This window comes from Lolium rigidum, chromosome 7 (genome assembly GCF_022539505.1).
Source record: "Lolium rigidum isolate FL_2022 chromosome 7, APGP_CSIRO_Lrig_0.1, whole genome shotgun sequence".
Taxonomy (NCBI): Eukaryota; Viridiplantae; Streptophyta; class Magnoliopsida; order Poales; family Poaceae; genus Lolium; species Lolium rigidum.
In genome coordinates, this window is record NC_061514.1 from 333,598,555 (window position 1) to 333,614,336 (window position 15,782).

The window sequence follows — 15,782 nt, forward strand, 5'->3', positions numbered from 1 at the left end:
TGGCCCGCGCAGACCCCCTCGCTCGCGGGTGAGAGAGAACCCGCCGCCGCTAGCACCGCGCGGGCTTTGCCCGGTGGCGCTCGCCGGCGGCGGCGGGGGAGGAGGGGAGGAGGAGGGGTGGCGGCGCGGGAGGAGCTAGGGTTCGCCCCGGTCGCCTGCGGGGAGCGACACGGAGCGATACCGCTTCGGCTCGTCTCTCCTCTGTTGAGCGTGTTTGAGCTGAATTTCCTCTATCTGAACTTACTGAACAATGATAATGTTAATTACTATCAATCAGAATCATCACCTCGTCAGCTGGTAGGTAGACTATTCTTATGGGCACCTTTTGCGGCTCAGTGCTCGACGATATGGCAGGTTAGGAATAGGTTCACTATCGGGTCCAAATTTCACAAACATTCGGCTGCCTGCATTCTTAAAACTATGATCTTTCTTCAGGTCTGGAGGAATGCAGCCAAGCCGGGCGGCATGAGCACGATCGAGCAGATCGTGGCCGAGCTAAGGTGGCTTCACGGGGCAACTGCACCACCGATACCTCATCCTTAACGTACTACCTGGTATGCTTGTAATAGGCTAGCCCTTTTGCCCGAATGTCGACTTTGAAATAGACTTTGGTCCCGTTTTATAAATAAAGTCGTAGTAGTCGAACCGATACAAGATGGAGAGAAAAACCTATTTACAAAGCAGATCAAAGAAAAGATAAAAAGAGCACATAAACGCAAGCTTGCCACCGAGGACATTGTCACGAAACCGACTCGAGTCGGGACTCCACGGACACGCCTCCAAGAGGGTAACGACGCACTGCGCCGCCATCATTGAGACCGCGAGGTCTAGGGTTTTCACCCGGAGATGTACCGCGGTGCGGATACCCAGAACGACGCCCCCAAGAGGGTTATGATACCCGCGGGCAGTGCCGCCGTTGGCGTTGAGCTTCCACCCGGAAGCATCCGCACACCACGTCTGAGAACTCAGCCGTCCACTGTTCCCATGTTAGGCTTCCGAAACACGATCTGAGATTTGCCAAAGCCGAAAGCGTCGCCAACACCAAGATCCCCCACCGTTCGCTCCTCGCCAACCCCATGACCCAAGAACCAGATCACCACCACCACAACGTTGCCCGCCATAGAACCATCCGTGCAGTCTGAATGTTGATACTTCTTAACAGTCACAAACTCATGATGGTTTGATAATTATGTTTAGTTGATATACTTGGCTTGTAAAACTCATAACATGCATATGATACATTGTCCCAAACAAAAAACCATAATTATGTGTCATCTGATCTATGAAGTTGCAGGGTAAGATTTGTAATATCGGGTTAGAATCTGGTAGGAATTATCTCAGCTGAACAACAAGAACAGACAGCCGACACGAGTCAAAAGAGAGTTCGCTAGTTGTCGATTCCCCTTTGATTTGAAGCAGCCGCGGAGTTGGAATTCCTCCCGTTGAAGTCAGCACCATATTTCAGCAACTTATTTTTTTATTTTGGAGCAAAATTTGGCCTCGGATTTTGTCTCATATCCCTACTCACCATATTTATTGTAGTTTATGTTGAACTCTAGTTGTCTTTTTCATAAAATATTATAGCTCATGAGTTAATATGACAAATTGTGGGAAGTTTCTCTCCTATGATTCGTTGAAGAGCTACGATATATTGTAGATTTACAAAAAAAAAGTGGCGACATAAGTTTCTTAGGCTTGTCCACCCTCCTTACAGTTCTGTAGAATGTGTCTTAGAGGAATGACAAAAACAAGTTGTGGAGCCTTGAAGCTGAATATCCCAAGCATGGTGCTTAGTACTAACCTAATCATGAATTCAAGTTTCACGATGACACCCTGAAGAAGAGTTGATCACTAATCTAACATCATGGCGTTGTTACTTTGCGCAATACTCTAGGCTAGAGCAATTAGAAATCCAGATGCTTCCAATTCCTATTATGTATGTGGTTTGCAATGGCATTAAGAAAATAGTTCTAACGAGGTGCGAAAATTATGGAAATTCCATACATGGTGTATGTTTATATGAAGCTAGCACCGACTAAGCTTCACTATGTCAAGCCTCGGTAAGAAGATGGCTTCATTGAGAATTATGAGCATGTTCCATCTCTCTTGTCACGCTTAAATAAGAACAATATCACATTGGTGGTTGATACAGTGTGGCACAACAACCAAATGCTTTTGTGTACTTCAATGTTGCCATAAATAGCACATGTGTGTTCATGTATGTTATAAATGTGATAAGCAAATAACGAAGAACGATAAAAGAACACACGCAGGGGACACAAGATTTTAACGTGGAAAACCCTCTCCAACAAAGAGAGGTAAAAACCACGGGCCCAGCCAGCAAAACTTCACTATATCGGGGAGTGTATGAAAGTTTAGAGATGGTAAACCTAGAGGGGGGTGAATAGGTTTCTACAAATTTTAATTCTTTCTTAGCAATATTAGGCTTTGCGAAATATAAGTGTGAGCCTAATGCAAACTAGGTGAAGCAACCTAGATGGTAAAGCAAGTAACTCAAGCACGAAGGCTCTCACAGATAAGATAGCACAAGTAAAAAAAAAAATCGATTAGAAATAACCGAAAGCACACGGAGACGAAGGTGTATTCCCGTGTTCCCTTCCTTTGCAAGAAGGTACGTCACGTTTGGAGAGGTGGGGATCCCACGAAGGATTTCCCAACGCTATGAACGCTCACCTTCTTCTCCAAGCATATCCCACGAAAGAATAGCTCTTTCACTTGTGGTAGACTTTGAGGCAGCCTCCAAACCTTCACAATCCTTGTCGGAGCAAATCCACAGCTCGGATGCTTCCGGGTGATTTTGCCCACCTAGGGTTTCCAAAGAACCCTAGAGAGCAAGTCTCTTCAAGAATACAAGGGGGAATGAGATTTGGCTAGGTGGGACTATAGATCAAGACCTCCTCTAGCTATTCCCCGAAGGGATTTGAGTTTGGGTGGAGGAGGAGGGAGATTCGAAGCTTTTGGTGTTTCCAACAATGGAGTATGAGAGAGAGAGAGTTCAAGAACAGATTATAGTATGTTGCCTAAGTGTTCTGAGATAGGTGAAGGGGTATTTATACTCTAGCTTCAAATCTGGCCGTTGGTGAAGTCCAGCTCAGCAAGTGGTCGAGGCAGGCCGGTCTGCCGGGCCAGGCACCGGACGAGCCGGTGCAGCGCCCGGTGCCTCCGGGCCACAGACCAGGCCGGCCGGCAGCTACCGGGCCAGGCGCCGGACCCCCACCGGCTGAGCGTCCAGGCCCCCTGGAATAGACCCGGTGGGCACCGGTGCTAGGGCTGGTTTTGCCGGACCATCCGGTGGCTCGCCCGGTGCCGCCGGGCCATGCGTCGGGCCATCCGGTGGCAGGCACCGGGCCAAACTGGCTTGGCCCCTGGAACGTCGTCCGGTGGGCACCGGTTCTTCATGTGTTCAGGAGAGCTGTAAAAATCATCCCAGAAGCATGCCTGAGTCTTGGTCCAAAATTCCTTGTCGGCACAGGTATATGTTCGTTCCTTAAAATGATAGGGATTGGACTCTCTAAGTCTCCTCCAGGCAGCAATGTGAACAGTAGCAGTATTGAACCTTGGCTCCTTCTCAACAAGATCATCATCATCATCTGCTCCTTCTTTCCCTTTGGCGTTCAATTTTATCTCATATTCATACTCTCCATATTTAGTATAGTTTATGTTGAACTCTAGTTGTCCATTTTGTAAAAGCTTATAGCTAGTTAGTTAATATGATAAGTTGTGGGAAGTGTTGAATATAAATACATGTTTAGTCTCTTTCCATCAGTTCAGATTTTTGGTTCAATTGACTAGTGAAGCAATCTTTTAGGAAGTTTCTCTGTTATAATTCCCTGCACAGTTATGATATGTAGTATATTTACAAAAAAACGACGACCTGAGTTTCTTAACGCTTGTTGAGATTTTTCACTATAGTCCACCATTATGTAGAGTGTGTCTTAGCGGAAAAGAAGGGTGGAACCTTGTAGCTGAAATAGGCACAACATCATATTCTGCATTGCTATCATTGATCACCTTGGCGTTCCTGGGGGCACGGTCTAGACAACCAAGGTGCGAAGTATTAAGTAGAGTGAATGGGCCTAGAAAGATCCCTTATTTAACTTAAGGGGAGTCTGAATATCCCAAGGCACTGATTCCTGGTACAGTAGTACTAACCCAATCATGAATTCAAGTTGAGCTCGGAGACCTCGAAGAAGAGTTGATCTCTAGTCTAGCATTATTGTATTGTTACTTTGCGAAATCCATACAGCTAGAGCAATCAAAAACCCTGATGCTTCCAAATCCTATTATATATGTATGTGGGTTTCAATGGCATTACGAAAGTAGTTCTAACTAAGTGTGAAACTTGTGGAATTCCATAGATGGTGTATGTTAAAATGAAGCTAGCTCCGACTAAGCTTTACTATGCCAAGCCTCGGGTAAGCCGGATGGCTCCGTTGAGAACTATGAGCATGTTCCATGTCTCTTGTCACTTTTAAATAGGAACAATATTGCATTAATGTTTGATACAATGTGGCACAACAACCAGATGCTTTCATGTAGTTCAATGTTGCCATAAAGAGCACATGTGTGCCCATATACAGTTGTGAACATCCTCTCCCTCAATGGACAAGATTCCTTTTTTTTAGAACATGAACAAGCTTCCTGGTAGATGTTTTTGATGCATGGTATCATCATATTCACCCATGGATGGTGACTTTTTTTTTGCTGATGAGGGGTTCCATCATAGCTGGGCACCTGATCTTGATACGCTCGAATCAACCCACGAATTCCAAAGCTCATGGCCAAACTTTTTTTAGGGGAGCTCATGGCCAAATGAGTCCAAGCCATGGCCCGCGGTTCTTTTGACCTACTAGCTATGATTTGGCTCGTTTAAAGCCCAATGGCTGTGATGTTTTATGCGTATGCGGTTCGTTATCTCCACATGTCCAATATCCAGCATGGAGCCATGGATAAGTATAGAGCTCGCCTGGTGAAATGCAGATTTTCTTTGGGCAGAAATGCAGCTGACGTGAACAACGTTTAACCCATTCCAAGAAGGAACGAACAAAGATAATGTTAAGTAAGGTAAAACAGTGAAGAGATTCGTGAGGTAGCGTCTATCTCAAGTTGCAGGGAAATTGGGCAATCTGGTAGGAATTCATCTCATCTGAACAAGGAGAAGAGTGTCAAAGCTGGAGACTAGTGTGGTGCCCCATCTTGATAAAGTTCCCGTCTTTCCCAAAGAGTTCCGTGCGCCGCCGTTCTCCTCCAATCTGAAACAGCCGCTGCGATGGAATCCCAGGTCGCCGTCGTGACGGTGCCGTTCCCGGCGCAGGGCCACCTGAACCAGCTCCTGCACCTGTCGCTGCTGCTCGCGGGCCGGGGCATCCCCGTGCACTTCGCCGCGCCGGAGCCGCACCTCCGGGAGGCCCGCGCGCGCGTGCACGGCTGGGACGCGGCGGCGCTCCTCGCCATCCGCTTCCGCGCGCTCGACGTCCCGGCGCACGCGTCCCCGGACCCCGACCCCTCCTCGCCGTTCCCGACCCACATGCAGCCCCTCTTCGAGGCCTTCTGCGACGGCGGCGGCGCGCGCGCCTCGCTCGCGGCGCTCCTAGAGGAGCTCTCGGCGTCCCACCGCCGCGTCGTGGTCCTGCACGACCGCATGGCGGCGTTCGCGGCCGGGGAGGCCGCGCGGCTGCCCAACGGGGAGGCGCTCGGGGTGCACTGCCTCGCCGCGTCCTACAACGTCGGGTGGATGGACCCCGGCCACCGCCTCCTGCGGGAGCACGGGATGGTGTTCCACCCGGCCGACGCCTGCGCGACCAGGGAGTTCGTGGCGCTCGCCAAGCGGATGGGCCAGGAGCGCCGCCGCGCGCCGGGAGCCGGCATGGTGGTGAACACCTGCCGCGCGCTCGAGGGCGAGTTCCTCGACGTGCTCGCCGCCCAGAGCGCCTCCTCCTCCGACGGCCACAAGCTGTTCGCCGTCGGGCCTCTGAACCCGCTGCTAAACCCCGTCCCCGACACTCCCGCGGAGCGGCACCCGTGCCTGGAGTGGCTCGACGGGCAGCCGCCGTCGTCGGTGCTGTACATTTCGTTCGGCACGACGTCGTCTCTCCGGGCAGAGCAGGTCAGGGAGCTGGCCGCCGCGCTGCGGGACACCAAGCAGCGGTTCGTCCGGGCGCTGCGCGACGCCGACCGCGCCGACATGCGCGAGCCCGGCGGCGAGCGCCGGCTCGCGGAATCGGCGGCGTCCCTGCTCGGCGACGCGGCGGCGCAAGGGACGGGTGTCGTGGTGACCGGGTGGGCGCCGCAGCTGGAGATCCTGGCGCACGGTGCGACGGCGGCGTTCATGAGCCACTGCGGGTGGAACTCGACGGTGGAGGGGCTGAGCCACGGGAAGGCCATCCTGGCGTGGCCGATGCACAGCGACCTGTTAGTTTTAATACGTCATTAGGGGAGAACATTAACATAATCTGATCATATCTTAGAGCACCTGACAGAGGGATTAGTAGATGAACTTACAGGGAAATTGATGAAGAGTTCTTTGCCTGCCAGATGCAGGCATGGTGAAGCCCATGGCGATGGAGGTGGGGAGCTGCAGATGGAGGTGGAGGCGTCAGCAGCAGGACCCTCCTGGCTCCTGGAGGTGGAGATGGTCATGGACGCCGTCGGCACAGTCCTTGTGATGGCCGGCGGTGGTACTCGGTCTTCCAGCCCCTCAACACCTCTTTAGGATCGGGTAGTTTGGTGGTTAGGCACCATGTCCATAATCCCACGTATGGGCAATATGTTCCTTTTATATCGAGTGTTTGGGGACTGGGGACCGGGACCAAAAGTTGGTTTTAGAGGCCTCCGATCAAGGCTCCCTCGTGAGGTGAGATGTGGTGGACCAAGTCCCCTTTTATCTCTCTATATCTCTTGGTTGTTAGCCAAGATCAATTCCAACATTCTCCCCCTTGATCGTATGGATAACAAACATCATAAGTCCACTCTCAATAGGAACAACATACCAAAGTAAGGTGTTGTAGTAGCCAAAGACATGTCACTGAACCTCGGTACTTATAGTACACCATCCTATCTTGAAATGGAAAACATAACACTTTATGGGAGTTGGTTTATTTGACGGTCCTTATTTCCAGGATCAAAAGGCTTTCTAGCAACCCATGCCGGCAACATAATCATAAATAGGAGTGACTAGGCCTTCGATAAACGGATCCCAAAAATATATAAAACATATTTATATGCTTAACAACAATAGTTTGATCCTGGATTCTATCTTTCACAACATGAAACATATTGTCAATATGGTTTTGGCAACACCATTTGACTTGTTGTTACTCGCATAGAAAACTGCGTGTTCATATTGCAGTAAGTGGTTTAGAAATATTGTCTACCACCTCAATTTCGGGAATAAAACTTGTTTGACATACAACCTACCCAATAGCCTCTTAACATGCCACATAATAGTTTGCATCATTACTAATGCCATCAATATTAATTTTGGAGCTTTTCCACAATATAGCTCCACATGCGAAGGTGAGGATTCAACATGATGTGGAAACCTTAATATCCACACACCACGCAAAACAATGTCCAAATAACCCACGATATCGAGGTTAGCAGACATCTTATTAATAAGCATGTAAAGTTTATTGTCTTGCATGTACCGCAAGACCTTTTGGTGGCTTTTCCAGCGGTCAATTGCTGAACTTATTGTCCACTTGCCAATTATCCCGATCGTAAATGGGGCGTGTTCATACTTAAATACACATATTGCTTCTGACAGCTCAAGCATAAGGAACCAACATTATCTGATCAGTTTAAAATGGTTCATGTGACATTGAAATGTCCATCTTTATCGCCCTTAGCTTTAGTAGCAGGTGAGATAGAGTACTAATGCATAATATTTTTTCTCTCGTACTCCATCAATGTATGTCATCATAATAAAACATATACTCCTTTAGATTGGACTTATATATATATCTTGGAGAACCTTAGTACAATCGAAGTATAAGGCATTACCAAGATCTTTCATATCATAACATAGAAGATTGAAATCTCTTGATAGACCATAAGATTCAATATACATAAAGTAGTGAAGCTTACTCCCCCTCGTCTTGAGGTACTATTGTAACATTATTTCTTAGAGTCACATTTGGTTTTGTATAGCCATTTAAGGCCTACCATTAGTTAACTCATTCAGGAAACTCTATTGAGCTCCTTACTTAAGTGAAACTCATAATCTTCATCATACATGGCAAAGGTCACCAAGATGAATTCTCACACACATTATTTATAACATGAAATTTGTTGAGGCTCAACACCAAGTGTTGCATTAGGGACTACATAAATCTCAACATAATTGATGCATATGAACAAATATCTCATGAAATTCTCCTTAAGATTCATGTTCATAAGCTCCAGTTCTCCGTGATCACTTTATATGGAGAACATGGCTCCAAAACTTGATAATGCTTCATTTCAGTTCTAAACCACAATACCGTTGGGCAGAAGGTGGAAAAGAAGTTGATAAAAATAATATGGCACATGATTATAAACGACGTTGGTCAGAATTACAATCATGATCCACATGGTACTGACAACATTGCCACTTTTAGTGGAGCAAGACAAATGATCATAAACGACGTTGGTCAGATATATAACCATAAGCCACATGCTACACCATAAACAACATTAGAATGGCAAATTTGCCACTTTATCATTCATGTGTGTTTCATAGTGTTCATTAGGGAGTAATATCACATTAATGAAAAGGAGTCAAAACATTAGTGTGATTTTTCATTCATTCACTCTCCAAATAGGACTTCTCGTTGGTTCCATCATATTCGAAGAATTAATACAATATTATTCTGGCGTAAGTAAAAATGAGTAAGATGACCCATATTAAATGAGACATTACCTTTCCCCCTTCGAAATGTGGTAAACTTACCATAATTTCGACGAGGTCTCATTTCACCTCTCTTACATCATAGTTGTGTCATAGCACACATAATTACTACAAAAGATACATGCACCGAGGACACAAAAATTCTCACCACATGGCGAGACTTACATAAAATGATTGCATTCCAAAGAACAAAATGTTCATATAAAGAAACAAGTTGTCTTACAATGCTTTATTCGTCATTGTCCTCATAGCAAAACCCCTTGTTCATTGGGATGAAAAAAAAGGGACAAAATCTTTATGAGCATCATTATAAATATTAAACATGAGTAAAACTTGCAATGATTAGAATCACAACAAGTTTATTTATTGTTCTAATCCGTATCACCGTTGGGCTGAAAACGGAAAAGAATCTTATTTCTTCAAAATGAAACATGACAATAATCAACGTTGGTCAGAATATTATCATGTACCATATATCATATGCTCATAAATAAAATCTATAATCAAAACTTCGTGTTGGTCCATTTTGACTAGAGAAACTCAATTGACATAACAACCAGTGAAAACTTTCGCCAATTTAATAGCCGTCATTAACATAGAAAAGATCAAGATAATGATTCATAACAATTCACCGATCATTTTTCCATCAAATTTTGACACTATAATATCAATTAGGTGTCAAATAATCATTAAACTTTCAACGACATGATACAAAAGTACCGTTCATTTTATACATTAACATCATAAAAAATTGACATCTCACTGAGTAAACATTAGGGTAACATCCATGGTAAGAATGGCATTATTCTCCAAATAAATTTGAATATCAAATTACATCAAGCTTCACCAAATACATAGAATTTTGTAAGCAATAATAGTCAAATAAATGACCATATGTAACCATTATCACGTCAAAATTCTCTAAGGAATACATCTTCATTTGGAGAAATAACCATAACTTCATAATCATTATAATAGCCATTGAATCTTTAGTCAGTGCATGCACCAACATAATACTTTGTCATACTGGCTCAATATTCTTTGGCCGTGCAGTGCGGTGCGGAAAACCGAACCACATGGTCATCATCATAATATTCCTTAAGTTGGCCTCGGCCCATTAGTGATGATCACATCACTATAAATGCCATAATCATGATATCACCATAAACTAATAATTGTCATGTCACAATTGCGATATTAACATAAACCACATGCTCAAACAAAATTTATGTACACAATACACATAAACTTAGGAGAGCTACACCAAATTGTTCTCAATGTCAATATCATTTACGACATTTGTACTTCAACATCAAATTATATTAATAAGAGATCATTGAAATATGTCAAGGAAATGACATCAACATTAAATTTAAACGGAAGGAAAATTATTATCTTCCTCTGAAACTTCTTGCATTCTCTGATTTTAAATAGTACATATTACATCATCATAAAACTTTGGAATAGCACATAAAATGCACTGGAAAACAGAGAAGAAAATCTTTGGCCCAAAAACGTACTGCAGCCCTTAACAAAATACCGCCCAGAGGCATTAAAACGTTAGGAAGGCTACATGGCGAAGTAACCTGGGCTCGGCCTTTTCTCGCATTTGGCCCAGTGAGCCAACATGGCCTGAATGACCTCCACGTTGTTCTCGACCGTCGGATGCATCCGACGGCTGTGATCGAAACGAGACGGAACAAAACCGCCGGCCGGTACCCTAACCCTAGTCATTTCCCCCCACTCCCCCGATATTTCCGCGTCACGGCCCGGCGGCGCGGGCGCTTGAGGCGGCCACGGCCACGGCGGGCGGGAGCGCTTGAGGCGGCCACGGCCACGGCGGGCGGGAGCGCGCGAGGCGCCCACGGCCCGGCGGCCTGAGCGAGCGAGGCGCCTCGGCCGCGACGGCGCGCGACGCGCGAGGTGGCCACGCCCGGCGGCCCGATGCGCGCGAGGCGGCCCCGCTCGGCTGCGCGAGGCACGCGAGCCTCGCCTTCATCATCCCGGCGCGGTGGCTGCGCTCGCCGGAGCAGCGTGCGACGGACCATGTCCGGCGCGCTCCTCCGTCGAGCGTGGCTACTGGCGCCGTTTCTTTGCGTCTGTGAGGGGGTGGTGCTCACCGGCGAGTCCGGCAGCCGTTAGGCGACGACAAAGGCCGGCGGCGCGACGGCCACCGGCGGTCCGTCCATTCCGCGCGTTACCGCGCGTCAATCCGCGCACTCCTCCGTCGGGAGAGAGTGGCGGCGCGGGATCTCTGCCCTCGCCGGAGCGGCGGCTGCTCCGACGGGCCCCCGAGGGGGAGAGGCAGACACCCGGCGGCATCAGGTGAGGTTCTCATCCTCAGACTCGTGCCAAATAGCATAATTAGGGTTCATCCGTAATTGGGGAATCAGGGTTAGGGTGTATACATCATCTAATCATGCAACATACAACAATAATTCGGGCTAATCTGAGGCTTAAGCATGATTTCGAAACTAAAATAGGATCATCAGATTGCTTGCATAACAAATCTGAGAGCCTAGCATGCATAACAGGGGCTAAACATTATCTCCTAACCAAATTTAGGACTCTAAGATGACCAGATCAGCTCTGATACCATTGTTAGTTTTAATACGTCATTAGGGGAGAACATTAACATAATCTGATCATATCTTAGAGCACCTGACAGAGGGATTAGTAGATGAACTTACAGGGAAATTGATGAAGAGTTCTTTGCCTGCCGGATGCGAGGCATGGTGAAGCCCATGGCGATGGAGGTGGGGAGCTGCGGATGGAGGTGGAGGCGTCGGCAGCAGGACCCTCCCGGCTCCTGGAGGTGGAGATGGTCATGGACGCCGTCGGCACAGTCCTTGTGATGGCCGGCGGTGGTACTCGGTCTTCCAGCCCCTCAACACCTCTTTAGGATCGGGTAGTTTGGTGGTTAGGCACCATGTCCATAATCCCACGTATGGGCAATATGTTCCTTTTATATCAGGTGTTTGGGGACTGGGGACCGGGACCAAAAGTTGGTTTTAGAGGCCTCCGATCAAGGCTCCCTCGTGAGGTGAGATGTGGTGGACCAAGTCCCCTTTTATCTCTCTATATCTCTTGGTTGTTAGCCAAGATCAATTCCAACACGACCAGCCGTGGGACGCGGAGCTCGTGTGCAAGTACCTCCGGGCGGGGATGCTCGTGCGGCCGTGGGAGGAGCGAGGGGACGTCACGCCGGCGGCCGCCATCGGCGTGGCTATCGAGAGGGCGATGCGATCGGACGAAGGGGCGGCGGTCCGGGAGAGGGCAAGGGCGCTTGGGGACGCTGTGTGCGCCGCCCGTGGCAATGGCGGATCGTCGAGCCGGGACATGGACGACCTTGTCGCCTACGTGACGAGGTGACCGATAGATAGGCGATGCATCACTGAGCTGGAGTTAAACATTCTTGGCCGCTCTTGAAGCTTTTGATTCAAATTGGTACTCACTGAAACTGCTGCTGCGTGGCAACTGACTAATGCTGGACTGCTGTTGACTCGAACTAAGCAATGTCGGCACATATTGTGACTGATCCTCTTCTTGTTCATGCTAGGGATTGGTAGTGCTTCCTCCATGTTGCCCACAGATAGACCACACCCACAAAACTATGAAATGTTTTCCAAAAAATTGATCGTATTGAAACTAGATGCGTCTAGCGTGCCACGTATTCAAGTCCTAATTCGATTTCACAGTGAATAAAAAATAAAAAATCAAATCCGGTTAAATAAAGTACTACTGAAATCCAAGTATGATGTGCATAATAATCTCTGCATAATAGAAATTTCTAACCGGAGCAAAATTTAACCGGATCCAGCACCATATTTCAGCAACTTAATTTTTGGAGCAAAATTTAGCCTCCGATTTTGTCTCATATTCCTATTCTCCATATTTAGTGTAGTTTATGTTGAACTCTAGTTGTCTTTTTTGTAAAAGCTTATAGCTAATGAGTTAATATGACAAGTCATGGGAAGTTTCTCTCCTCTATTTCCCTGCATAGGTTTGATATATTGTATATTTACAAAAAGCAACAACATGAGTTTTTTAACACTTGCTGACATTCTTCACTATAGTCCACCATTATGTAGAGTGTGTCTTAGTGGGAAAAAAAGGGGTGGAGCCTTGAAGCTGAATATCCCAAGGCATTGAGTACTAACCCAATCATGAACTCAAGTTGCACACAAAGATCCCGAAAAGAGTTGATCTCTAGTCTAGCATCATGGCGGTGTGACTTTGCGAAATCCATAAAGCTAGAGCAATCGAAAATCCTGATGCTTCCAAGTCTTATTATATATGTGGATTTCAATAGCATTACGAAAGTAGTTCTAACTAAGTACGGAACTTGTGGAAACTCCATACATGGTGTATGTTTATATGAAGCTAGCTGCGACTAAGCTTTAATATGCCAAACTTTGGCCTACGGTAAGCCGGATGAGCATGTTCCATCTCTCTTGTCACGCTTAAATAGGAAAATTATTACATTGATGTTTGATACAATGTGGCAGTTGCACAACAACCAGATGATTTCATGTAGTTCAATGTTGCCATAAAGAGCATATGTGTGTTCATGTACTGTTGTGAACATCCCCTTTCTCATTGAACAAGTTTCTTGTAGATGTTTTAGTCGTATATATTTCACATTGTAGTTTCCTTAGCTTCAATGTATAAGTCACACATCATCACTTGGGAGCAGGCGACCTAACCAGCCATACTGTTCGCAGACTTGGTTATGCTCACAATTATATTATCAATAAGGGAGCTACAATGGTGGAAACCAGTGCCAAAAGCTAAATTTAAGACTTAAAACCTCTATTTGGCATACACTCTTCCCTTAGAGCATAAAATATAGTAGGCCTAAGCATGGAAATGTAGAACATGGTGGTGATAGAGAACATTTTTATTACCTTCATTTTAAAATATAAGACGTTTTGGTACCTACCAAAACATTTTCTAATTTGGAATATATGAACTAGGTTTCATTGAACTCACATGGAAATTTATAAGGCCTATTGTTGAACTAAATGTCGGTGGCCGTACCGATTTTACATTTATCCCAAGCAGAACATAAGACTGCAATCTGTGTGTTTTTTCATACTAAATGATTTTAAGGTATATTACTCCCCTCTGGTTTAAAATACTCCCTTTTCCTCATGATACATTAAAATTTTGACAAACCTTCGACATGTTTTGTGGGACGGATGGATTATTTGCCTTCACTTTTGCGAAAAGTGCTTTTGGCTCCCGAGGTCCAGTGCTCTTGCCATTTAAAAAAAATTAAAATGTTTATTAGTTATCAAAAAATCTGAAAAATAATTCTGTAAATTGTCAGTTATACATCTCACAATCATGCAAAATCTCAATCCAATTTTTTTTTTTTACTTTGTGCTAGACAAAAATAACAAAATCTGACATGTTTTTGGAGATTTGAAAATGACTACTCAGATCTGCACTTTTGTCTTTTTTGTGTAGCTTAAAATATGAAGTAGTTGAAATTGATATTTTACACATTTGTGGGATACATTATTGGCTAAATGCAGATTTTTTAAAAAAAAAATTAAAACTGAAAAATATGATTTTTTTAATTTATTTAAAAAAAAGATCACTGGTGCCCATGTGCACCAAATCTCTGTCACTTTTGGCACTATTTTGAACTGGGAGAGTAGCAAAGTTTAGACGAACTAGATTTAGATGTGCGCCTTGGCGCACGATCCCGTGAAATTCGTGTTAATTTACATTTTAGGCAAGGATGGTGGTAGAAACCAGGTGACAAAAAATATTACTTTTTTAGATTTAAAAAACAAATTCGATAGGTGAAATTAGGACAAAGTACATGAAATGAACAATGTAGCAAACGTGAGGTGCAGGGACGGAGCTGCCTTACTCTCACAAGAAAGAATAACTAATTAGTACCAGTATTAGATATTATTAAATTATAGAAGATGATCCAGAGATAGAGAGACTACATCACGCGAGGGTACTTTTGTCCAGCTCATCCCTGCCAAAAGAACGCCGTGCCCCTGAGGCCCTGAAGTGTGACACGACTGCACAGAACGCGATCCCAAGAAGCACCGCGAGCCTCCAAAGCCAGTTCATCCTCTTCCTCGCTCTCCCGAACGCCTGGCCCGGCCCCGAGCCAGGCGCTCGGCATCTGGGTGGCGGAGAATCCCGACACGTGCCAAGTCTCCGCGAGGATGGTGAGCCTGTCGCCGAACGCTAGAGAGAGTAGCAGCATATGAATGGGTACATATGGTGCAGATGAAGCAAAATATCCGTTTCATATGAATGGGTACATAAAAGCAGAGATGGCAGACTCTAAAGCTGAAATCTCCACCTATTGAAAACTGAATGCGGCACCTCTTATAAGGAGCCAATACATACATAGTAGTACTAACCACTATTCAAATCATTAATCAATTACAATTCCTAGTATTGTTTGCAGGAAGCGCTGACACATATCATCACCTAAATAGCAGAAGATGTTAAACAGGAAAAAAAAGGACAGCGAACATTGTTTTAGGTTTCAGTTGATAGTGATAAACAGAAATAACTGTTAATTGGTACGTGGGCAATTGGTGATCAAAACCTGATCTTCTCTGCATAAATAACACGTAAGAGGAATCAAATGTATATACATCTACCGTATACCCAAGGCACTTGAATAATCACACACAACTATAGAAGGGACAGGAAACACCAACCAAAATCAAAAGTAAAGCATAGCAACCAAAATCGAAAGTAAGCCACAATGCAAAGCGTAATGTCATGTATGACAGACATAACTTCCGGACTGTTCTACCTCTATAAGAAGATTTTGTAATAATGTCGATTTGTGTGAGATGAGAATGCGAGCACCTCTTCATATTCCCTTGTA

The 15,782-nt window shown here is 45.5% G+C and overlaps 1 protein-coding gene across 1 annotated transcript; it reads left to right on the top strand.

Moving 5' to 3' along the window:
* The first annotated feature begins 5,290 nt into the window (after nt 1-5,290).
* LOC124677248 (cis-zeatin O-glucosyltransferase 1-like) lies at nt 5,291-12,509 on the top strand. Its single transcript, XM_047213248.1, has 2 exons — nt 5,291-6,432; nt 12,007-12,509. Exons 1-2 carry the CDS (start codon nt 5,291-5,293, stop codon nt 12,278-12,280), a joined length of 1,416 nt encoding a protein of 471 aa, XP_047069204.1. The 3' UTR covers nt 12,281-12,509.
* Nucleotides 12,510-15,782: the final 3,273 nt, after the last annotated feature.